The sequence below is a fragment of the Thalassophryne amazonica genome, chromosome 19, assembly GCF_902500255.1.
Source record: "Thalassophryne amazonica chromosome 19, fThaAma1.1, whole genome shotgun sequence".
NCBI classification, from domain to species: domain Eukaryota; kingdom Metazoa; phylum Chordata; class Actinopteri; order Batrachoidiformes; family Batrachoididae; genus Thalassophryne; species Thalassophryne amazonica.
Window position 1 is genome coordinate 50,145,135 of NC_047121.1, and position 26,170 is coordinate 50,171,304.

The 26,170-nt window shown below is 40.1% G+C and overlaps 1 protein-coding gene and 3 non-coding genes across 4 annotated transcripts; all 4 read right to left on the minus strand.

The window, feature by feature from the left end:
* Positions 1-18,303: 18,303 nt before the first annotated feature.
* Positions 18,304-26,000, minus strand: rpl13a (ribosomal protein L13a). The gene is made up of 7 exons (XM_034195564.1): positions 25,845-26,000; positions 25,270-25,342; positions 24,010-24,075; positions 23,695-23,796; positions 20,361-20,446; positions 20,097-20,156; positions 18,304-18,553 (listed from the first exon to the last, which is right to left on the minus strand). The coding sequence occupies exons 1-7, from the start codon at positions 25,983-25,985 to the stop codon at positions 18,344-18,346; spliced, it is 738 nt and encodes a 245-aa protein (XP_034051455.1). The 5' UTR covers positions 25,986-26,000; the 3' UTR covers positions 18,304-18,343.
* Positions 20,530-20,601, minus strand: LOC117501237. The gene has a single exon (XR_004557976.1). It is a non-coding gene; the product is annotated as a small nucleolar RNA SNORD50 (small nucleolar RNA).
* On the minus strand, positions 23,880-23,965 carry LOC117501235. Its single transcript, XR_004557974.1, has one exon. It is a non-coding gene; the product is annotated as a small nucleolar RNA Z195/SNORD33/SNORD32 family (small nucleolar RNA).
* LOC117501234 lies at positions 24,147-24,228 on the minus strand. Its single transcript, XR_004557973.1, has one exon. It is a non-coding gene; the product is annotated as a small nucleolar RNA Z195/SNORD33/SNORD32 family (small nucleolar RNA).
* Positions 26,001-26,170: the final 170 nt, after the last annotated feature.

The window sequence follows — 26,170 nt, forward strand, 5'->3', positions numbered from 1 at the left end:
TTTTAGATCTTTGAGTTCATCTCATACAAAATGGGAGCAAAACCAAAAGTGTTGCGTTTATATTTGTATATTCAATTGAATACACCACAAAGACAAGATATTTAATGTTCAAATTAATAAACTTTATTGTTTTTGTGCAAATATTTGCTCATTTTGAAATGGATGCCTGCAACATGTTTCAAAAAAGCTGGGACAGTGGCATGTTTACCACTGTGTTACATCACCTTTCCTTCTAACAACACTCAATAAGCGTTTGGGAACTGAGGACACTAATTGTTGAAACTTTGTAGGTGGAATTCTTTCCCATTCTTGCCCAATGTACAACTTCAGTTGTTCAACAGTCCGTTGTTATATTTTGCGCTTCATAATGCGCCACACATTTTCAATGGGCGACAGGTCTGGACTGCAGGCAGGCCAGTCTAGTACCCGCACTCTTTTACTACGAAGCCACGCTGTTGTAACACGTGCAGAATGTGGCTTGGCATTGTCTTGCTGAAATAAGCAGGGATGTCCCTGACAAAGACGTTGCTTGGATGGCAGCATGTGTTGCTCCAAAACCTGGATGTATCTTTCAGCATTGATGGTGCCATCACAGATGTGTAAGTTGCCCATGCCATGGGCACTAACACACCCCCATACCATCACAGATGTGTACGTTGTCCATGCCATGGGCACTAACACACCCCCATACCATCACAGATGCTGGCTTTTGAACTTTGTGCTGGTAACAATCTGGATGGTCTTTTCCCTTTTTTGTCCGGAGGACATGACATCCATGATTTCCAAAAACAATTTGAAATGTGGACTCATCAAACCACAGCACACTTTTCCACTTTGCGTCTGTCCATTTCAAATGAGCTCAGGCCCAGAGAAGGCGGCGGTGTTTCTGGATGTTATTGATGGATTGCGTTCACTTTGCATGGTAGAGTTTTAACTTGCACTTGTAGATGTGGCGACGAACTGTTAACTGACAATGGTTTTCTGAAGTGTTCCTGAGCCCATGCGGTAAGATCCTTTACACAATGATGTCAGTTTTTAATGCAGTGCCACCTGAGAGATCGAAGGTCACGGGCATTCAATGTTGGTTTTCAGCCTTGCCGCTTACGTGTAGAAAGTTCTCCAGATTCTCTGAATCTTCTGATTATATTATGGACTGTAGATGATGGAATCCCTAAAATTCTATTTTTTCACGCTGTTGTTCACAAGTGGTGATCCTCGCCCCATCTTTGCTTGTGAACGCTGAGTCTTTTGGGGATGCTCCTTTTATACCAAATCATGACACTCACCTGTTTCCAATTAACCTGTGGAATGTTCCAAACAGGTGCTCTTTATGCATTCATCAACTTTCCCAGTCTTTTGTTGCCCCTGTCTCAGCTTTTTTTGAAACGTGTCACAGGCATCCATTTCAAAATGAGCAAATATTTGCACAAAAACAATAACGTTTATCAGTTTGAACATTAAATATCTTGCCTTTGTGGTGTATTCAATTGACTATAGGTTGAAGAGGATTTGCAAATCATTGTATTCTGTTTTTATTTACATTTCACACAACCTCCCAACTTCATTGGAATTGGGGTTGTATGTTTAAGCTCCATTGAGATAAAGCTGTGTGCCTATTGAACAACTGATGAATGGAGCTTGAACATAGAAAGACCAGAGGATCCCCTGTGACTGCACTAAAGTGCTCAGCGTCGATACAAACACTCCTCATTCTCTCTTGCAGTCATCAGTAAGTGTCAAGCGGAGGTTTAAATATGACTGGACATGTCTGTACACTCTGTTACAGGAGAGAAAATCAATACACACTGTTCAGCTCTGTAATTTTTATTCCTGATTATCATGATTCATTCAGGTTGATTTAGTTGGTTCTTTCCCCCTCTTTATTAATGAATATCGTGTTCCTCCTCATTGCAGATGTGCTGAGACCTAATGCTACTCTTATGTGTTACCGTCTGAATCAATCCTCAACTTTTTGGTGGATGTGTAGGAGTACTTTGCTCTGAGGGCAGCGATCCACCGATGTTCTGGAACACTGCAGCTGCTGAGGGACTCAACCCTCCTCAGCCTTATTAGAAATGTCCATCACCGTGTGGCTCACTGTGTGCAAACCACTTTCTTTTTCCTCTCAGTCATCACAAATGCTAACTGGCTTTTCCCATGAACAAAACTAAAACCCAGTGTGTCTGTAACTCAACATCAGTTAAACTCTCCTCATTAAAGCCCCACACGAGCTCTCTGTGCTTTATTTGGTTTGTTAATTAAAAGCGGAGCAGTACTGATCTACACCCCGTGCAGGTTTTGAATACAGATACACACGCACATACACACATTAGCTCATAAAAGGAAAAGAGTTCCTTTTAATGAGTATTACCTCTGCCAATGAAGTTAGAGGAGGTTATGTTTTCACCTGTTTGTCTGATTGTGAACAGCCTGGAACCCACAATTTTTCATATGATTGAAGCAGCAGGACCTTCGTGGCCGGGACGATGGTGGGGATTGAACCCACACGGCTCGCACAAAAGACCGTTCCTCTATCAGGTCAGCCAAAGGGGAACTCCCTGTTAGCCAAGCTAGCGGGAACGTCTTTTCAATTGGGACCCGGGACTTTCATCCCGCTACATATTGTTATAAACTTTTTCCAGAGAATTCATATCCTGATAGGCAAGAACTGATTCAATTTTCAGGGTTAAAGTCAGGAAAAATCTTGCAAAATTTGAAAAAGCCCTATCCTTTAACATTGAACCAATTTTCAAAAATGCATAACTCTGTCAAACAATATCAAGTTTCTTTCATATTTCAGTGTCATGCAGGATGGTATCCTTTAGCAACTGACAAAGTTTGATCTGGATTTGATTTTTAATCAAATTTATATATATATATATATATATATATATATATATATATATATCCCCGTGCAATATCATTACACAGTTGCACATAATTCTCATTTTACATATTGTCCACATTTTATTTTAGTTGTACATATATATATTATATCTTTTATTTGGCTAACAATTACTCACACCTCGGAAAAGCACCTTTTGGAGTTGCATTCAAATCTCGTTGCAATGTAAATTACAATGACAATAAAGGCGATTCTGATTCTGATATATATATAAGGAATCACATGTACATAGGTATTCACAGCCTTTGCTCAACACTTGATTGATGCACCTTTGGCAGCAATTACAGCCTCAAGTCTTCTGAAGCCATGCTTGGTGCACCTATCTTTGGGCAATTTTGTCCATTCCTCTTTGCAGCACCTCTCAAGCCCCATATCAGGTTGGATGGGGAGCGTCGGTGCACAGATATTTTCAGATCTCTCCAGAGATGTTCAATCAGATTCAGGTCTTGACTCTGGCTGGGCCTCTCAAGGACATTCACAGAGTTGCCCTGAAGCCACTCCTTTGATATCTTGGCTGTGTGCTTAGGGTCATTGTCCTGCAGAAGGATGAACTGTCGCCTCAGTCTGAGATCAAAAGTGCTCTGCAGCAGGTTTTCATCCAGGATGTCTCTGTTTATTGCTGCATTCAAAGTTCCCTCAATCTTGACTAGTCTCCCAGTTCCTACCAATGACAAATATCTCCACAGCATGATGCGGCCACCACCATGCTTCACTGTAGGGATGGTGCCTGGTTTTCTCCAAACTTGATGTGTGGCATTCACGCCAAAGAGTTCAATCTTTGTCTCATCAGACCAAACAATTTTGTTTCTCATGGTCTAAGAGTCCTTCAGGTGCCTTTTTTGTAAACTCCAGGTGGGCTGCCATGTACCTTTTACTAAGGAGCAGCTTCTGTCTGGCCACTCTACCATACAGGCCTGATTGGTGGATTAGTGCTGCAGAGATGGTTATCCTTCGGTAAGGTTCTTCTCTCTCCACAGAGGAAAGCTGGAGCTCTGACAGAGTGACTGTCGAGTTCATGGTCACCTCCATGACTAAGGCCTTTCCCCCACAATCGCTCAGTTTATACGGGCGACCAGCTCTAGGAAGAGTCCTCGTGGATCCAAACTTCTTCCATTTACAGATGAAGGAGGCCCCTGTGCTCATTGGGACCTTCCAAGCAGCAGAAATGTTTCTGTACTATGGCGTTACTAATCTGACACCATCTGACCCTTCCCCAGATTTGTGCCTTGAGACAATCCTACAGACAATTCCTTTGACAGTCTACTTTTCATATATTGGCCAGATGTGGCCTAGAAAAAGTAGGCCAAGCAAAGAACTCACATAAGAGGGTTGTGTGATGAACTTATGGTGTTGAGCTGTCATGCAGAATGCACAAATACAACCCCTGGCGAAAATTATGGAATCACTGGCCTCGGAGGATGTTCATTCAGTTGTTTAATTTTGTAGGAAAAAAAAGCAGATCACAGACATGACACAAAACTAAATTCATTTCAAATGGCAACTTTCTGGCTTTAAGAAACACTATAGGAAATCAAGAATAAAAATTGTGGCAGTCAGTAACGGTTACTTTTTTAGACCAAGCAGAGGGAAAAAATATGGACTCACTCAGTTCTGAGGAATAAATTATGGAATCACCCTGTAAATTTTCATCCCCAAAACTAACACCTGCATCAAATCAGATCTGCTCGTTAGTCTGCATCTAAAAAGGAGTGATCACACCTTGGAGAGCTGTTGCACCACGTGGACTGACATGAATCATGGCTCCAACACGAGAGATGTCAATTGAAAGAAAGGAGAGGATTATCAAACTCTTAAAAGAGGGTAAATCATCACACAATGTTGCAAAAGATGTTGGTTGTTCACAGTCAGCTGTGTCTAAACTCTGGACCAAATACAAACAACATGGGAAGGTTGTTAAAGGCAAACATACTGGTAGACCAAGGAAGACATCAAAGCGTCAAGACAGAAAACTTAAAGCAATATGTCTCAAAAATCGAAAATGCACAACAAAACAAATGAGGAACGAATGGGAGGAAACTGGAGTCAACGTCTGTGACCGAACTGTAAGAAACCACCTAAAGGAAATGGGATTTACATACTGAAAAGCTAAACGAAAGACATCATTAACACCTAAACAGAAAAAAACAAGGTTACAATGGGCTAAGGAAAAGCAATCGTGGACTGTGGATGACTGGATGAAAGTCATATTCAGTGATGAATCCCGAATCTGCATTGGGCAAGGTGATGATGCTGGAACTTTTGTTTGGTGCCTTTCCAATGAGATTTATAAAGATGACTGCCTGAAGAGAACATGTCAATTTCCACAGTCATTGATGATATGGGGCTGCATGTCAGGTAAAGGCACTGGGGAGATGGCTGTCATTACATCATCAATAAATGCACAAGTTTACGTTGATATTTTGGACACTTTTCTTATCCCATCAATTGAAAGGATGTTTGGGGATGATGAAATCATTTTTCAAGATGATAATGCATCTTGCCATAGAGCAAAAACTGTGAAAACATTCCTTGCAAAAAGACACATAGGGTCAATGTCATGGCCTGCAAATAGTCCGGATCTTAATCCAATTGAAAATCTTTGGTGGAAGTTGAAGAAAATGGTCCATGACAAGGCTCCAACCTGCAAAGCTGATCTGGCAACAGCAATAAGAGAAAGTTGGAGCCAGATTGATGAAGAGTACTGTTTGTCACTCATTAAGTCCATGCCTCAGAGACTGCAAGCTGTTATACAACCCCTGGCAAAAATTATGGAATCACCGGCCTCGGAGGATGTTCATTCAGTTGTTTAATTTTGTAGAAAAAAGCAGATCACAGATATGACACAAAACTAAAGTCATTTCAAATGGCAACTTTCTGGCTTTAAGAAACACTATAAGAAATCAGGAAAAAAATTGTGGCAGTCAGTAACGGTTGCTTTTTTAGACCAAGCAGAGGGAAAAAAAATATGGAATCACTCAGTTCTGAGGAAAAAATTATGGAATCATGAAAAACAAAAGAACGCTCCAACACATCACTAGTATTTTGTTGTACCACCTCTGGCTTTTATATTAAGTTATTGTACTTGGCCCCACAAATCTTAGAAACATGGTGTCTAACCAGATCCTTACTCTGGATAGCATTACCCTGACCTCTAGTAATACTGTGAGAAATCTTGGAGTCATTTTTGATCAGGATATGTCCTTCAATGCGCATATTAAGCAAATATGTAGGACTGCTTTTTTGCATTTGCGCAATATCTCTAAAATTAGAAAGGTCTTGTCTCAGAGTGATGCTGAAAAACTAATTCATGCATTTATTTCCTCTAGGCTGGACTATTGTAATTCATTATTATCAGGTTGTCCTAAAACTTCCCTGCAAAGCCTTCAGTTAATTCAAAATGCTGCAGCTAGAGTGCTAACAGGGACTAGAAGGAGAGAGCATATTTCACCCATATTGGCCTCTCTTCATTGGCTTCCTGTTAATTCTAGAATAGAATTTAAAATTCTTCTTCTTACTTATAAGGTTTTGAATAATCAGGTCCCATCTTATCTTAGGGACCTCATAGTACCATATCTCCCCAATAGAGCGCTTCGCTCTCAGACTGCAGGCTTACTTGTAGTTCCTAGGGTTTGTAAGAGTAGAATGGGAGGCAGAGCCTTCAGCTTTCAGGCTCCTCTCCTGTGGAACCAGCTCCCAATTCGGATCAGGGAGACAGACACCCTCTCTACTTTTAAGATTAAGCTTAAAACTTTCCTTTTTGAAAAAGCTTATAGTTAGGGCTGGATCAGGTGACCCTGAACCATCCCTTAGTTATGCTGCTATAGACTTAGACTGCTGGGGGGTTCCCATGATGCACTGAGTGTTTCTTTCTCTTTTTGCTCTGTATGCACCACTCTGCATTTAATCATTAGTGATTGATCTCTGCTCTCTTCCACAGCATGTCTTTTTCCTGGTTCTCTCCCTCAGCCTGCCCCTCCCTGAGCCTGGTTCCGCTGGAGGTTTCTTCCTGTTAAAAGGGAGTTTTTCCTTCCCACTGTCGCCAAGTGCTTGCTCACAGGGGGTCGTTTTGACCGTTGGGGTATTTCTGTAATTATTGTATGGCTTTTGACTTACAATATAAAGCGCCTTGGGGCAACTGTTTGTTGTGATTTGGTGCTATATAAATAAAATTGATTTGATTTGACAAATAGTATGTTTTTGATCGTATACACAGATGGATGGAAGTTATGCATCAATTGCATGTTGTGAACTCACTGAGCATTGAGTGCATAAAATCAATTGGTGCACAAACTGTCAGCACTGCATCCTGTTTTCTCTCTGACACATAACTGGTACTGACAAGGACATGCATAGCTGATAGATTTCAGTAGCATAATTTAGGTTATCAGTGTCTGCCATTGACTCATGTTGGGTAATAATCCTTTGAAAACAAAGTCTACAGTCTGAATTCAAACCCAGATGTGTCTGGTCTTGTAGAAAGGCTCAGGTGCACACGCACATGCTGAGGTAATCATATGGTAACAGTTATTTTATATTTCACATGGCATGGCTCAGATTGTTTCATTAGAAATTGAATTTGTTCCGGATGAGCTCTGTCTGTGGGTTCTGATCCCGGCAGGCAGTAATCCATGATGTCATTCATGCTGTGCCACTGAAAGCGCTCTGCTGTACAGCCTGCAAAACAACCTGCATAAGAGCGTCTTCAATTCCCCATTTTAAAGTTCCCCTCATATTGTTCCAGACTGAAAAGACAGCAGGGGAGCCAATGAGATGCCTTTGGCAGTCAAATTATCTCCACATGATCTGAATTTGTTTCACATCACTCCAGGGTAAATGCCTCCTCTTTCAAACCACACGATTTTACAGCACATAAAGATATTTACTTGTGGAAAAACCTTTAAGAGTAACAATTGTTTAGATCATTACACTCTGCCTCTGTATTTGTACACATATACCTTCTAAATGTGCAGCCAAAATGATTACTACACCCAAGAGGCCAAAGTGAAAATGCTCACTGTCTGCTGACTTCAATAATCCTGTAAGCAGCTACTGGTTTTACCCGCTGTGCAGTTACATTCCACAATCTAAGGCTCTGCAAAGCAGCTCAAGCACAAAACGGAATCAAAAAATCCAAATGAGCACAGAATGTAACAACAATTTGTGTTTTTCTCTTCCACCCCCACGCAACTTAATTATATTTTTGGACTGTTGGACTGGGAAACCAATAAAGACATCTGGGTTTTAAAATTTGCTTTGCTGAGGTTTGATCTTTATGCTTGCATCTGTCAGCAATGTGGAAGCAGAATGTAGTAGAGACTGAACGTGGACAGACAAACAGGCAGGCAGCAAAACCTAGACTTTGGAAATGAATCATTTCTAAGCTAAGTGTAGCATCAAAATCATATATTGTGATTTGCAAAAATGCAATCAAATCTTCTTCTTCTTTGTCTTTCGGCTGTTCCCGTTAGGGCTCGCCACAGCAGATCAATCATTTCCATCTCACCCTGTCCTCTGTATCTTCCTCTGTCACACCAACCACTTGCATGTCCTCTCTCAGCACATCCATGAACCTCCTCTTTGGTCTCCCTCTTCTCCTCCTGCCTGGTGGCTCCATCCTCAGCATCCTTCTCCCTATATACCCTGGGTCCCTCCTCTGCACATGTCCAAACCATCTCAATCTCGCCTCTCTGACTTTGTCTCCAAATCGACCCACCTGAGCTGTCCCTCTGATATGTTCATTCCTTATCTTGTCCATTCTTGTCACTCCCAAAGAGAATTTCAACATCTTCAGCTCTGCCACCTCCAGCTCTGCCTCCTGTCTTTTTGTTAGTGCCACTGTCTCTAAACCATACAACATAGCTGGTCTCACTACTGTTTTGTAAACTTTCCCCTTCACTCTTGCTGATATTCTTCGGTCACAAATCACTCCTGCCACCTTTCTCCACCCACTCCACCCTGCCTGCACTCTCTTCTTCACCTCTCTACCACACTCTCCATTACTTTGAACAGTTGACCCCAAATATTTAAACTCATCTACTTTCACCAATTCTACTCCTTGTAACTGCACTATTCCACTGGGCTCCCTCTCATTCACACACATGTACTCAGTCTTGCTTCTACTGACTTTCATTCCCCTTCTCTCCAAAGCATATCTCCACTTCTCCAGACTAGACTCAACTTGCTCTCTACTCTCACTACAGATCACAATGTCATCTGCAAACATCATACTCCATGGGGACTCCTGTCTGATCTCATCTGTCAACCTGTCCATCACCACTGCAAACAAGAAAGGACTCAGAGCTGATCCTCGGTGTAATCCCACCTCCACCTTGAATGAGTCTGTCATTCCGACTGCGCATCTCACCGCTGTCACACTATTCTTGTACATGTCCTGCACTACCCTAACATACTTCTCTGCCACTCCAGACTTCCTCATACAATACCACAACTCTTCTCTTGGCACCCTATCATAAGCTTTTTCTAAGTCCACAAACACACAATGTAACTCTTTCTGTCCTTCTCTGTACTTTTCCAACAGTATTCTCAGAGCAAGCATTGCATCTGTAGTGCTCTTTCTCGGCATGAAACTATATTGCTGCTCACAGATCTTCACCTGTTTTCTAAGCCTAGCTTCTACTACTCTTTCCCATAACTTCAGGCTGTGGCTGATCAGCTTTATGCCTCTGTGGTTACTGCAGCTCTGCACATCACCCTTGTTCTTGAAAATAGGAACCAGCACACTTCGTCTCCACTCCTCAGGCATCCTCTCACTTTCCAAGATTTTATTAAACAATCTGGTTAGAAACTCTACTGCCATCTCTCCTAGACATTTCCATGCCTCCATTGGAATGTCGTCTGGACCAACTGCCTTTCCACTCTTCATCCTCTTCATAGCAGCCCTCACTTCTTCCTTGCTAATCTCTTTTACTTCCTGATTTACTCTCACCACATCATCCAGCCTTTTCTCTCGCTCATTTTCTTTATTCATCAACTCCTCAAAAATGCAATCAAATCTGCAGTTAATATATAAAACATGATAAATTAACAAGTACATTTACAGGATATGAGGACTTGTTTTAAATAATCCATCTTAAAAATCTTGTTAAGTGAAAGAGTCTTGAAAACATTTTGAGTCATATCTCAAATGAAACGAGCTTTAGATCACTATAAGATTTATAAGGGGTTGTGCTAATTTCTAAAAGATATATTATTTCCTAACACAAGTTATCCTGGTAAACAAGACCCATAACATCCTGCTCAGAGTGCCGCTCTCATTGGACCGACAGCTCTGCTATTTTGGCATTGTTAGTGGAGCAGATAACTGTAACAATTGTTCATTTCTGGAAACAAGCACCAAAACTGGCACACACACACACCTTAGACATTGCTCTTTTGTAAAAGCACATTAGCCACCTAAATTTTCAATAGGCAGCCAGCTCAACTGAAGAGTTACACAGGGGTCAAAATTAAAAAATGCTCCAATCATGTTGAAAACTATACCACATTATTTGTCTGATCGCGAAGATTCCAAAAGGGTATAGTTTGGACTATCTATGACTGAATCTTATGGAGTTATGGGGTAAAAACAGGAGGAATGGTGACAAAGGTCAGTTTCAGTTTGTACAAGGGTCAGAAGTTAAAGTTGCTCCAATTTTGTTAAAAAGTGGTGCAAATTATTGGTTGTGTTGATAGGATTAACAAATTGAATAGTGCTGACTATGCTGAATGCTTGGTCTGTAAGGTAAAGGTCAAACAATGTTGACATCCATTGGATTCTACGGCATGTGACATATGTTACCCCGTAACATGACAACTAAGCATGACACATGGTGCAAACTATTCCTTTTTAAAACCCTTTTAACTCAACCAATAATCTGCATCATGTTTTACAATAATAGGAGCAACTTTAACTTCTGACTCTTGTACAAACTGAAACTGACCTTTGTCACCGCTCTTGCTGTTTGTACCCCATAACTCCATAACATGCAGTCATAGATAGTCCAAACTATACTTTTTGGTATAGTTATAATCAGACACATAATGTGGTGTAGCTTTCAATATTATTGGAACATTTTTAATTTTGACCCCTGTGCAATTCTTCATTGACCCCTATTTGGCCCCCGATTGAAAATTCAAATGGCTAACATTATTTGTCTAACAGTAATGTTCAGAATAATAGTAGTGCTATGTGACTAAAAAGATTAATCCAGGTTTTGAGTATATTTCGTATTGTTACATGGGAAACAAGGTACCAGAAGATTCAGTAGATTGTCACAAATCCAACAAGACCAAGCATTCATGATATGCACACTCTTAAGGCTATGAAATTGGGCTATTAGTAAAAAAAAGTAGAAAAGGGGGTGTTCACAATAATAGTAGCATCTGCTGTTGACGCTACAAACTCAAAACTATTATGTTCAAACTGCTTTTTTAGCAATCCTGTGAATCACTAAACTAGTATTTAGTTGTATAACAACAGTTTTTTCATGATTTCTTCACATCTGTGAGGCATTAATTTTGTTGGTTTGGAACCAAGATTTTGCTGGTTTACTAGTGTGCTTGGGGTCAGTCTTGTTGAAACACCCATTTCAAGGGCATGTCCTCTTCAGCATAAGGCAACATGACCTCTTCAAGTATTTTGACATATCCAAACTAATCCATGATACCTGGTATGCAATATATAGGCCCAACACCATAGTAGGAGAAACATCGCCATATCATGATGCTTGCACCACCATGCTTCACTGTCTTCACTGTGAACTGTGGCTTGAATTCAGAGTTTGGGGGTCATCTCACAAACTGTCTGTGGCCCTTGGACCCAAAAAGAACAGTTTTACTCTCATCAGTCCACAAAATATTCCTCCATTTCTCTTTAGGCCAGTTGATGTGTTCTTTGGCAAATTGTAACCTCTTCTGCACATGTCTTTTATTTAACAGAGGGACTTTGCGGGGGATTCTTGCAAATAAATTAGCTTCACACATGCATCTTCTAACTGTCACAGCACTTACAGGTAACACCAGACTGTCTTTGATCATCCTGGAGCTGATCAATGGGTGAGCCTTTGCCATTCTGGTTATTCTTCTATCCATTTTGATGGTTGTTTTCCGTTTTCTTCCACACGTCTCTGGTTTTTTTGTCCATTTTAAAGCATTGGAGATCATTGTAGATGAACAGCCTATAATTTTTTGCACCTGCGTATAAGTTTTCCCCTCTCCAATCAACTTTTTAATCAAACTATGCTGTTCTTCTGGACAATGTCTTGAACGTCCCATTTTCCTCAGGCTTTCAAAGAGAAAAAGCATGTTCAACAGGTGCTGGCTTCATCCTTAAATAGGGGACACCTGATTCACACCTGTTTGTTCCACAAAATTGACAAACTCACTGACTGAATGCCACACTACTATTATTGTGAACACCCCGTTTTCTACTTTTTTTAACTAATAGCCCAATTTCATAGCCTTAAGAGTGTGCATATCATGAATGCTTGGTCTTGTTGGATTTGTGAGAATCTACTGAATCTACTGGTACCTTGTTTCCCATGTAACAATAAGAAATATACTCAAAACCTGGATTAATCTTTTTAGTCACATAGCACTACTATTATTCTGAACACTACTGTATATACCAAAAGGTATACACAGTCAAATTTTGGTGCTTGTAACCAGATTTGAACAATTCCTCTGCAAATATTCTGTTATCTGCTGCACTAATGGGATAGCTCACCCACAGGTTGAGCTCGCCAGACTACTTTCGCCACCCTGCTCAGCGTGCCGCTCTCGTTGGAGCGACAGCACACAGATACATTAGCACGAAGTTAACACCCAAGTCTTTCATCGCCAACTGTAAATGATAATCAAAACATTCCAAACGTATCTTTCAGAACTAGTCCACATCAAACTCCATTAAAACTTCAGTTATCTTTATAATTTTATTGCTGGCAAATTTTAGAATTAATTTAGATGAGATATACTCATTATCTCAGAGGAATATATCACAATTATCTGGGAACTACTTTTTGCTCAGGAATTCATCAAGCACGTCAGCCGTGGGTGCGCACTAACACAGAATACCCAGAAAATGGACAATTGTTCGGCCATAATGAGAGCGTCCACTTTTATCTTGCCATAAGCTAAGCTAGTGGCACTCGTGAGAGTGTGGACCCGTATGTCACTTTGCGAATAAATTCGCTTTGCGAGAAGGTCTGGTACCCCTCCAGTTCTATCTGCTGTGTAGTGTATGAGTGAATGGTAGGCACATTAAAACCATTATTGCACATATTTACTCCAAATTTTGTCACACTATTCTCAGAAAAATAATAATAATGTAATAATAACTGCCCTGACTTGCGATGGAGGAAGAGGAAGACAGATGTCTTGCTTCAATTTGAAGTCTTTATTACCGCAGGAGTGTCATCACTGTAGCTCATTAACAAAACCTCAGGATATATCCAGCCTGGATCACATGGGGTAATTACCTAGCAACAGTTTCGCCAGTTGTGTCTGAAACTGCTCTCATCCCCACATAAGAATGTCTGGTATCTGTCCAAGGCTGCAACCTTGAGATGTCTGACCTTATCTTATTCCCTGTCTTTTCACAAGAAAAACCCTCAGAATTAAACTGTCTTATTAGAATTTAAGAATTAGCACAAATATGCAACATTTCCCATCATGATAATAATGAAAATGAATAAAACACCTGTTTTCCAAAACTATTACGAAATAATCATCCCCCACACACACACACACACATCGCCCTATAAAGAAAAAGACTGTAGAGCCACCAGTTCTGAGCGGGATAAAAGTCACTATGAGAGGCGAATGTGAGCACTGTACCTGTTTCAATGGTATTTCATGATGTTGAAGTCAACAAAGGCTTCTCAGTCGGGCTCACTTTCCAGATCTCAATTTCAAAATCCAATTTTCGACTCTGCCTGCTCAATGTCCATCTCTCAGAAACGCCGTCTCTCGTCTGAATTTTACAGCGGCTCTGGCAATAAATGAATGGAAGGACTTCAGCGTGATTGAATAAAACCAGTTGGAGCTGTGTCATTCTAAATCATTTCAGTTACTTCGGAAGGTCACTGCGTGTAATAAAGCAGCGGAAAAATGACCTCCTTTGTCATGTTAATCATGTATCGCTTCCCTGTGTATAGCACCTACATCACTGAAAATGTACTTATGACCTACCATCAAGAGTTATGTGTGGGCTGAATAATGTCTGCTGCCTATAATGCACAGACATATCCATGTTTATGTGCATATTTCTCCAGTATATCATAGAATTCTGGGTGATTTTTCTGCAGTGGAGAGTAATTTATAAAGTGTGTAAGTGTAGAATATCATTACAAAAGACTCACTGATTGCACAGATTAAAAATGGAGAAAATGATGAAGACGATGAAGGCGTCTTTAAATTATGCAAATTTGCAAAAAAGCAGTGGTGGGTTCAGCTAAAGAGTAAGATTCGATAACAGCTAATCCTCTCGATGAAAAGTTAACTGTGATAACACTAAACTGATCAACCTGAGCATGATGGAAGAATGCAGATTACTCAAAGTTGAGAGCCCGAGCGCTGAGAAAAGGCCAAGAGGACGCTCACGTAAGAAGACAGTTTATTAGCGTCTGCTCTGTGTACGTCCATAAATCAAAATACTGCACGATTTCATCAGGAATAAATCAGACACGCTGTTCAAATGTGCTCTGTAGCGGCCTTTTGCTAATTTGATTTAAAAGCTATCTGTGGTTCGATAAATGGTTTCACGGTGTAAATCAGAGACAGACGCAACGGCAATGAGACATCAAGTAAAAGCTGAGTGCATCAACTAATCCGCTCACACTAGTGCGTAAAAAAGCTTTTTAATCATTTCCATTACTGACCTGCTGCGCAATCTGAACGCACACTGTGACTAAAAACAGAAGCTCTTCAGAAAACCTCACCGTCAAGACATGGTTTGCGATTTGAGGTCACGCTTTGTGTGTCGGCTTCCACGGTGGCAAGCGCTCCGGTTCAGCGCCAAACAGCCGCCGGCTGAAGTAGAATGAAGATGACTAAAATTGTTGGGGTTCATAAAAGGCCCAATGTTGGCAGCAGCAGTTTGAGACCATCTCAGTCATTTTAATCAGTTTCAGATGGGATGATTAGCGAGATCCACGACCCGATCCCGGGTAAGTGGTTGAAGATGATTGAGCGAGTGATTAGTGAGTGATCTCCAACAGGCAGCAGCTTTTAAAAATCTCATTTCTGGAGCCGTCACAGTGATTTTCCTCTTTAACACAGTTAGCCGAGCACCGTGTTGGCCTTGTTTCTGATCCACTGATAGTACATGTGTACTTTTATTGTGTATATACCTATGAGACACAGACAGGAAATGTGGTGCTTCTCACCAGCTTGAGTTAAGGCAATAAATCCTTCATATCAGGTACGAAGTCAGGAATTCATTTACAAGGAGGAGTTTTCACCTGTCTGTTAGATGGTGCCATTAAATTTGCAAAGGATGAAACTTTTTGTCAAGTCGAAAATTTTCTAATTGCTTCATCTCTTGATTTGAAATGGAGAATCGTTTTCTGAAATAACCATTTAGTTTTTCAACTGAGAAACAATGGATCACTTTAAGAAACAATTGTTTCATTAAGTTTATTTTAGTGCTTTGAAAAAAAGATTAATCAAAGAATCCCCACTGCTGACGATATCCCAATTTTAGTGATTCAAACACTTTGAAACATGGAATTATTTTTGAGGACAGTGTTATGAAACAAATAAATTATTTCTAAAACCATTTTACCCGAGGCCATCAAATATGGCCTTTGGGTATTGCCAAGGCTTTGCATCTGTCCGTCCGTCTGTCTGTGCTCAGCATAAATCCAATCCTATTACTGCCAAAGGCTTCAAATTTACATGGAGCATTCTTGGGACACAGACCTTGGACAAGTTCAAAGATGGCTAACCTTGACCTATTTTAAGAGGCATTTTAAGAGGTTAAAAAGTTACATTCTGTTTCAATCTGTTCAGTTTTGCTTTTGAGTGGCAGGGGTGAGAGCCAATCAGAGTAGAGTGGCTGGTCTGTCCAAAACTGCTTCGTTTTGTGTCTTTATATACATGTCTCTCATATATACAACCCCAATTCCAATGAAGTTGGGATGTTGTGTGAAATGTAAATCAAAGCAGAATACAATGAATACAATATTTAATGTTCAAACTGATAAACTTTTGTTTTTGTGCAAATATTTGCTCATTTTGAAATGGATGCATGCAACACATTTCAAAAAAGCTGGGACAGGGGAAACAAAGTTGATGAATGCTCAAAGAACACCTGTTTGGAAGATTCCACAGGTGAACAGGTTAATTGGAAACAGGTGAGTGTCATGATTGGGTATAAAAGGAACATCCCCAAAAGGCCCAGCCTTATGGTACATTATGTCTTTCACAGAGAAATACAGTAAGGAGTGTTTTAGTTGTAAATTCCAGTGTTTTGTATGGGCGTTTCAAAAATACATCTTATATGTAGACATGTGTAAAAAAAAAAAAAAATTATGGACAAGGTCTTCATATTAAAATAAATAAGTCAGCATTAAAGACAGAACAAGATAAACCTCATGATTAGAAACCTACAAAAGGATTTTTCATCTTTAAAATGCCAGTACATAATGTAATACATTCTTCAACAGACAACTTTCTGTAACATTTAGTATTTTATTTTTATAAGTCAACATAAATTTAAATTTTGGTCTTTTAGGGACATCAAAACCACGTTTCTTCTGTGTTGTGTGCTTGTGCACGCATGCTTGAGCTTTTACATATACTTAAATTTTATGTCATCAAATTAAAAAGGCTGGCTTGTTATCTTCTTAAAGAGAAAAAAAAAATGAAATTGCAGATGGCAGAAGACATGAGAGGCTTCGACTTGGATGTGATCAGTTTTCTTTCTCTGCTCCACTATGAAGCCATGACCGGCAATGCAACATATAAGGGTTGCACTCTGCACAAAAACTTGTAACTCCTTCGGAGTGGTTACTGGTGTCTTGTGGTTTATCATCTCACTTGTCTCCTTCTTGCAAGTACACAATTTTTGAAAACTGTGTCCTCCAGATTTGCACTTAAGGACTGATGAAAATGAAGTCCAAGTCATATTGAGTGACTTGGAAATGTTCATGTAGCCACGATCCCAGCTTGTATAAACTGTGAAACATTTTGGCAGTAGTGAAGATACCATCACATCTCAAAAAACAAAAGTAATTTAGGTTCACAGAATCTCATTATTGCATTGCTTTTAAAGTATGTTTAAGGGTTAGCCAGTTGTAAAAAAAAAAAAAAAAAGTGTATTATAGCAATGTTTATTTTATTTGTATTTCCTTTTGTTAAATACAATTAAAAAGTAAAACTTTCAATTTAGGTCGAGTCAGTCTTCCTGTTTATGACTTTCAAGTAAGGCACTGCCCTCTTGTGGCAGACATCCACAGCAGTTCTGAAAATTTCATTTTGCTTCTGCAATTTTTGCTAAACATACTGTAATTGTCCACAAAGCAATTTACCGAAATGATTACACGAGTTGTATTTACAGGTTGAATTATAACAGGTTGCTCAGTGAAAAGTGACTGTGCCACAATATGATCTGTAATAAAATGTTCCACCAACATTTTACTTGGGAGAATGAAAACTAAATTTGTGTAAACACTCAAGCTGTTACAGCTGCCAGATGATGAGAAACAGAAGCTGGGTGGAACAGATGGCAGATACAAACATGGAAAAATGACTCCCAGTATAATCAAAGTAGGTGTCTAAAAATATTCATTGCTTCACTTAATGGGGTTTCCGCACGAGGTTTTGCCAAACACACTCATGCCTCTAAAATTTGAAGGATGCTCTATAAAGTCCTCAAACTATTTACTGCTGTGAGACTCATTCCTACACTGACGTTAACCTCAGGTCTCAACAAAAACTCTTCAAACTCACCTTGCCAAAATACATTTCAAGCAGGCTACTGAGGAGCAAACCGCTTTAACTTTGACATAAATAAGTTGATAAAAATTAAACTGTCAATTGCTCTAGTTTTGCATTTTTACTTCAAGTGAGACAGCAGGACATTTTAATGATATATGACTAAATACAGCAATAAATCAGTGACATTCCTGTTTCTGGGTTCTCAGGTTTTTAGGTCAAGAGATGCCTGAGAAGCTTATATTCATATTTACATCTGCAGCAGAATGAAGGTCCAAGTCTTTAGGGTCCTGGGAATATTGTACTGAATACATATACATTTAAATAAAAATAAAATGCCCATTTTTATAACCAGGACTCCATGTGACCAGTGGAATGTTCATTTTGGCAGCCGCACAGCTTTGAATAATTCACTCCACTGGAGTAAATGTTTCCGTCAGGACAGATGAAGCCAGCACACTTGCTATAAATATTTATTTATCTTTATTAACCAGATCAAACAGATCAGACAAGGACTCCATACTGTTTAAGAACGTCTGTGTACTTTGCAATCTTGTCCTCAACGTTCTTTTCTGCCTGTTTGGTCAGCTTCATCACCGTCTTTTTCCTGACGTAGCGGAGCTTCGCCTTAGCTTTTCTCTTCTCCTCCAGAGTGGCTGTGATGGCCTGGTACTTCCAGCCAACCTCGTGTGCCAAACGGCCTAGGAGCGCAAACTGATGAGAAAATCAAAACCGTTAGTGCAGCACACAACTTGACAATGAATAATATTTACAGTTCCCTTCCAATCTACAATGCATCTGGAACATATCAACAGCGCTTCACTTTTTCCACATTTTTACAGACTTATTCCAAAATGGAGTAAATTCCTTTTATTCCTCAAAATTCTATTCACAACATCCCATAATGACAAAGAAAAGATTTGTGAAATTTTTCTAAGACCCTTTGGTCAATACTTTGTTGATGCAACTTTGGTAGCAATTACAGCCTCAAGTCTTATTGAATATGATGCCATAAGCTCCATCAGGTTGGATGGGGAGTGATGGTGCACAGCCATTTTCAGACCTCTTCAGAGATATTCAATCAGACTCTGGTCTCGGCTCTGGATGGACCACTCAAGGACATTCACAGAGTTGTCCTGAAGTCACTCCTTTGATATCTTGGCTGTGTGCTGAGGGTCACTGTCCTGCTCAAAAATGACCCGTGGGCCCAGTCTGAGGTCAAGTATGCTCTGGAGCAGGCTTTCATTCAGGATGTCTGTACATTGCTGCATTCACCGTTCCCTCAATCCTGACTAGTCTCCCAGTTCCAATCCTGCCACTGAAAATCATCCACACAGCATGATGCTGCCACCACCATGCTTCACTTGTAGGGATGGTGCCTTGTTTCCTCCAAACATGACGCCTGGCATTCACGCTAAAGAGTTCAATCTGTCTCATCAGATCAGAGAATTTTGTTTCTCATGGTCAGAGTCCTTCCGGTGACAAACTCCAGGTAGGCTGTCATGTGCCTTTAACTAAGGAGTGGCTTCCATCTGGCCACTCTACCACACACACCTGATTGGTGGATTGATGCAGAGATGGTTGTCCTTCTGGAAGGTTCTCTCCACAGAGGCTGATAGAGTGACCATCGGGTTCTTGGTCCCCTCCCTGACTAAGGTCCTTCTCCCCCGATTGCTCAGTTTAGAGGGGCAGCCAGCTCTACGGAGTCCTTGTGGATCCAAACTTCTTCTATTTACGGATGATTGTGGTCACTGTGCTCATTGGGACCTTCAAAGCAGCAGAAATGTTTTTGCACCCTTCCTCAGATTTGTGCCTTGAGATAATCCTGTCTCAGAGGTCTACAGACAATTCCTTTGACTTCATACTTGGTTTGTGCTCTGACATCTACTGTCAACTGTGGGACCTTATGTGTGGACAGATGTGTGTCTTTTCAAATCATGTCCAATTAAGTGAATTTACCCGAGTTCAATTCTGAGCTTGATGGTAAAGGCTGTGAATACTTATGTACATGTGATTTCTTAGTTTTTCATTTTTGATAAATTTGAAAAGTATCAAAAAAAAAACTTTACACTGTTATGGGTTCTTGCATGTACAATTTTGAGGGGAAAAAAAAAATGAAATTCATCCATTTTGGAATGAGGCTGTAACCTAACAAAACGTGGAAAAAGTAAAGCGCTGCGAATACTTTCTGGATGCATATGCTGCAGCAAATCTTTAAATTTCATAGAATAATCTAAAACTTTTGTAGTTTGTTCACCTTGCGGTTAGGCTTCAGACGCACAATCTTTAGGGCAGCTGGGACAACCATGCGCTTCCTCTGTGGAACAACAACAATAAGTCAGATGAACAATAGTTAGATGAAGAATAAAACAGCTCATGTGACACTGTCATGGGAACCTGTCTCAGACATGATTTCTTCTCAAAGACAACACTCAAACAAGGCGGTAAAGGAATTAAGTTGCATCACAGACAGTGATAGATTATAAATACGACCTCTGGGTTTTAAATGTACAGTAATCACCTTATCGTAGGGAGGAGGAATACCATCAAACACCTTCAGCCTGTCGAGGGCAGCCTGGCCTCTCTTAGTTTTATGAGGGAGCATGCCTGACAAAAAATAAATAATAAAACGTATTCACATTTTAACAATACAACCTCATCATATTCATTTACCAGAGCACAGTTATCTCAACTCAGGAGTCAGATCCGTAAAACTGTCTCATCAATAGATCAGCTTTGGGATAAAGAGCTCATCACTGTCGAGCAGAAAGAAACCTGTGTGGGGGTCAAAAACAGAAACATCCTGTTTCCAGGATTATTTATCTTTATTCATCCAAAATGTATGTGTAAAAAAGTGCCTGCTCTTACTTTCACACAAAACTGATTTAATAAATGTTACCAAATTCCTAATGAGAACTCACGGAGACACGACCAAAGCATTTACTTCAAGTCAAATCATACTCCCCAAATGCCTGAACATGAATAAATCTGAGGTTACATTTTAGGAAGTGGCTACTACCACAGTACTGTGTCAATAGGAGCTCCATTTGTCTATTAACAGAGCCGATCATATTCCACATTGTGTCAGGCATAGACTGTAACCAATCCCAATCCAGATACTCCACTGCCACAGTACTGTGTCAATAAGTAGCACGTACCACAGTGTGTCAAATCCAAAAATGGATTTATCAATGAATGTTAAAAAACCCATTATCCTACTCTCCATTCTCAAACTTTACATGGGTAAGAAGTCAATAAGACAGAACGGGCAGAAGATTTATGTAACAGAGTAACTCACTGGCACAGAAGAAATGGCAGCATCTGATTGGTGCTGTGCCAACAGACAAAAGGTTACGTTCGTGACAAAGTACTGTGGCAGTAGCCACTTCCTAAATTTTAATAATTCATCTGGGAATGACAGCTCTGTACTCCTCACTAGCAACCAATGCAATATAAGATGTGTAATTTATCACAAATGAGTCAGATACTAGAACCTGGTGTCCCTCCCCAAAAATTTTAAATGGTACATGCAATTTGGCATTATTCATAAGCTAAACATTTCTCAGGGCCATTTTCTTGCTCATTTTACTTATAAAAAAATATTTTCCATATTACCAAGAAGATTGGGTCTATTAATACATAGTCTGTCACATGGATCAAAATATGGTATTATTACTAGGGGTTAACAGATATCGGTGCAGATATCTGTATTAGCCATTTATACCAGCTGATATGACCTTTTTTTTGCAGCACTCCATGTAGCGATTCAGTGGTCGCCAAGTTCTGCCTTCATGCTGCAGAGATGCTGCTGGCAGTGCACAGCTGCAAGCAGCGTCTTTGAGAGAAAGGACAAGCTTAATCCAAATCCTTCATTAAATAACCCAGAGCTCATCCTGTGTTCGTAGCTGCTGTTACATTCATAAATTAATGGTTCATTTTAGAGATTAAAGGTTTTATATTTCCAAAAAAGCTCTGTTTCCTCAAAAGAAAATGCAGAGAAGGGGTTTTTGTACCAAGGAGAGGAGTAAGAGTAGAGGGGCTGGCAAAGGGGGGAAGCATGTGAGAGACAGCAGAGGAGAGAGATTTTCTCATTTTTGCATGAAAACAAAGATTAATATTTTTCATGGAAAAAAAAGTTCCTGACGCAACTCCACATTACATGGAGAAATGTGGCAGGGGTGGGATTTGAACCCGGAACCGTCTGCACTGAAACCAAGCGCATTAACCACTTGGCCACCACCCCTGCTATATAAAGATGATTTACTGCCCTCTGCTGGAATGATGTGTTAGTCCAGAATGTAATCAGCAACAATTAGCGAATATCTATAGTTTCTCCAAAAATATTAGTCCTATCAACATTCCATTTTGGTGCCGTTCAGCCTTAACCCAAAACACATAAGCATACTAAACAGCAAATGTCAGCTGTCCCCAGTCGCGCACACAGAGCTTGTTTTTTCCCCTGCATTCTGCTGCAAGCAAGTGCTTTTAATTTTTACACACGCACAGACAGTGGTGAAAGACATCAAAAGCAATACTCTTCACTCATGGCAATGACAATATGACTAAACTCACTGAACTACAAATGCAATAAATCAATAACACTAACACTATTAAACTACCATGAAACACAAGGTTTCAAAGCCCGAACTCCCATGGTGCATTGCAGCTCAATTTCCATCATTTACTGCTTAGCTAAAATTGCTAATTTCTCCAAATTAGTCCTGTCAACTTTACATTTTTACAACGTTCATCCTTGGCCCAAAATACATAAGCCATCCAAACAGCAAATGTTAGCTCTCCCCAGGTTTCTGCATGATCAAAGCCATATATATGCACGCAAGCACACAGAGGCCACTTGGCTATTAACACACAGGTTTTGGCACCTTTACTGCAAGCAAATATCGGTGTTGGTCTCCAAACCTTGCCGATAATTAGTATCGGTCCTTCAAAATCCATTTTGGTCGACCACTAATTATTACCATTTCATAGAACCTTATAACCATAACCATATTTGCGTTGGATTATCACTGTTCTATCTCTACACTGACCCAAATATTTGACTTCAGCAAGTTGTGCTTTAATAAACATAATTTTACACAAGTTTTGCCTCCCATTCATTAATAGTCACCAATATCACTTAGCTCTCCACAACAATTATGTTGAATGTTAATCACTTTTTCTCCACATGAAAATTTTCTGCCCATGTAAAATAAAATGCATACTTTGCTTGCTAGGTCACAACATAAACATAGAAAGATTGCACATAGATAGTCTGAATTAAATTAACTGCAAAGACAGATTGATAAGATTTGTGTGAAATAACTTGCATCAACTGACAATGAATTCATGGAGAATACTGCTGCCTGTGCCATCGATACAATTAGCTGAAAAACGTACCGAGATGATTGAGATGAATTTGTCCTTGATGGAACTGTTGTACTTTATATGGTCTCACTGCTGATGAGAGACATCACAAATTTTACCGTGATGTCTGTGGTGTTCTGAAAACTACAGTGCTGTTGTAACTACAAGGCAAACAATGAATGGAAATGTTCTGCACCAGCGAAACCATGTAAAGCAACAGTACAATCAGCAACTCTTAAATGGGACTGCATGTTAGATATTTTTTTTTTCAGTCTCGGATGAAGATATCAAAGTGAAAGACATATCAATATGGCATCTCAGAGACTTTTCCCCAATCAATTTTATAATCACTGCATTGTTCCGGCAAACGTGTACCTGAAATCTCACCCAGTTGCTCCGGAAAACAAAAATGTTAAAATTGTTGCTACAGATGGGGGGGGATAAATAAAAAATAATGAAGCTTGCTTTCCTTGTATGCCAAGCACTCTTACCTCTGACTGTTCTCCAGAAGATCCTGCTGGGAGCTCTAAAGTGGTACGGACCACGAGAAGGATTGGTGTTCATCCTCTTGCGCAAGAAAGCCAAGTACTTCACTGCACAGGAGAAAAAAAAACGTTGACGAAGTGGCATGTTCTCATATACATAGTCTACTTTCAAATTTCCATGATACAACTTTGATGTCTCAGATGGTAGTGCATGTAAAGTATTCTCATGGCCACTTAAAACTCAAAAATTTGTGTGTGGTAAAACATCATCGACAATGAGCATACTAAAAAACGGAACAAGTGTCACTGCGTCCTACTCACATTTGTTGCGGTAGAAGTTGCCGGAGATGTTGATGCCTTCACATCTAACGACCACCACTTTGTGTCCTTGAGCAAAATGGTGATTGAGCATTAGTGCAAAATAAACTTTAGTTGCTACTCACTCCAGTTTTGCACAATCTGTCTCAGATGGTAGTGCATGCTAGTTTTCTCATGGCTGATACACTCAAACAAGGCGGGAAGCACATCATCACTGACAGTTTTCTGGTAGAAGTCTAACTTGCTGCAATTATTAAATAATTATTAGGTTGCTCACAATTAACCTTTTGTAAATATGCAACTGGATGTTTTATTCTACAAGATTTGATAACACTGATGTTTGGTGGCTCATGTCTGTACAATGAAACTGCAAGAAACACTGTTGCACCCAAAAATCAATCCCAAGTCTAGACCTATAAGCTGGTCTTGCACAATGCTGCATCCGCAAGACCAGTGGTCTCAAACCGGTTCCAGAAAGGGCAGAGAGGTTACAGGTTTTCTGTGCAACCACCCACTCCAGGAGGTGATTTCACTGAGTAACATCACTTCAACTCCTCCCGAGCTCGGTCACTAGGGAGGAGCTCGGAGTCGAACCGCTGCTCCTCCATGTCGAAAAGAGTCAGTTGAGGTGGCTCGGGCATCTTTTCAGGATGCCCCCTGGACGCCTCGCTTTTTATCCGATTAATTGATTAATCGCCAGAATAACTGATAGAATACTCGATTACTAAAATAATAGATAGCTGCAGGGAGCACAAAATAACCCATGGAGAAAACTTCAGAAACTGTCGAAAGTGTGGGATCATTATCAATTAAACTGAAAGCAAAGTAGTACAATGTGTGTACTGCAAAATGGAATTAGCGTTCCATAACAGCACTTCTTCCATGCTACAGCACCTGAGCTGAAAACATCCACTGTATGCATCAAGCCTGCCAAGCGGACCCAACAGGCAATGTTAATGTCACATTCCCTGGAGGCCTGCATATTGTTTGCCTGGGGCCAGAGACACTCAAATTTTACACAAGACAAAAACTCAGAACGTTGTTATATTGCGAGGGCTTTATTTGTCCTTTGAATGGTGGTGTACCAGGGAGAGTTGGAAAAGACGCAGGACAGGTGATCTCCAGCCAGGGACAGAGTTGCTGACCCTTGCAACAGTAACTGTCACTATGTACTTTTACTCTGAATTACAGCATGATCACATTTATTACATTGTGGCTTCGAGAAAATCTGTCACACCCCAGTACAGTAATTTTTATACGTACCCAACAGAAGTTGTTTTGCTACGATAGCAGCAAGCCTGCCGAGCAGATGGCCCCTGCCATCCAGCAGCAGAATCTTAAGGGTCAGAAAGAAATACTGCAATCAATCTCACAACAAGACACAAACAAATCGGCATTGACTTACAAAAGTTACAGTAACTTAGGCCAGTTTTTCATAATGTCAGGATCAGCCGCTTGATTGTTGCAACATTTATGCCACGACACAGCTTGCATCACACAGAATGCAAATTTTAAATTAGTGAACCATTTTTCAATCAGTAATTCTACCAAGACAACACTAAACACAACGTATACACAGTTCTTTATGAAATTACGTATATTAAATTGACACCGCTTGTCTCGCTTTACACATGATCGCCAGTTGTTAGCTAACTGGCTAACAGCGGGCCTTAGTTAAGCTAGTAGCCTCAACCATAAGGAAAAAAATACAACCCTGACAGAAACGACAACACCAAACGGCGGTGTAGCAATCACCTGAACGTTGGTAATAACAGCGGCATTTTTCTACCAACGTTGAAGAAAAAAAAAACAAATTCGAACACTCTGCAAACACACACCTTATTGAACCGGTCCGCCATGATGCGCGAAAAGGAAGATAGACGGGGTTCCTCGAGGAAAAACCAGGGGCTAACGGAAGTGACGGCACAGATATATTTATAGTATCCGTTATTGAAAAATAAAAGCCTACAGTTGCCCATATAGTAGCATGTCCCTTTTTATGAAATAATGTTTACTTTTTCCAACTTTTTTCCATGTAAAATTAATTTTATAAAATAATAGTTAAATCAATTTGTTTTTATTCGCTGTGTCATATATTCAGTGGGTCAGAGGTTTATATGAAGTTGACTGTCAAACATAAGATTACATAGTATTCCAGAAATTG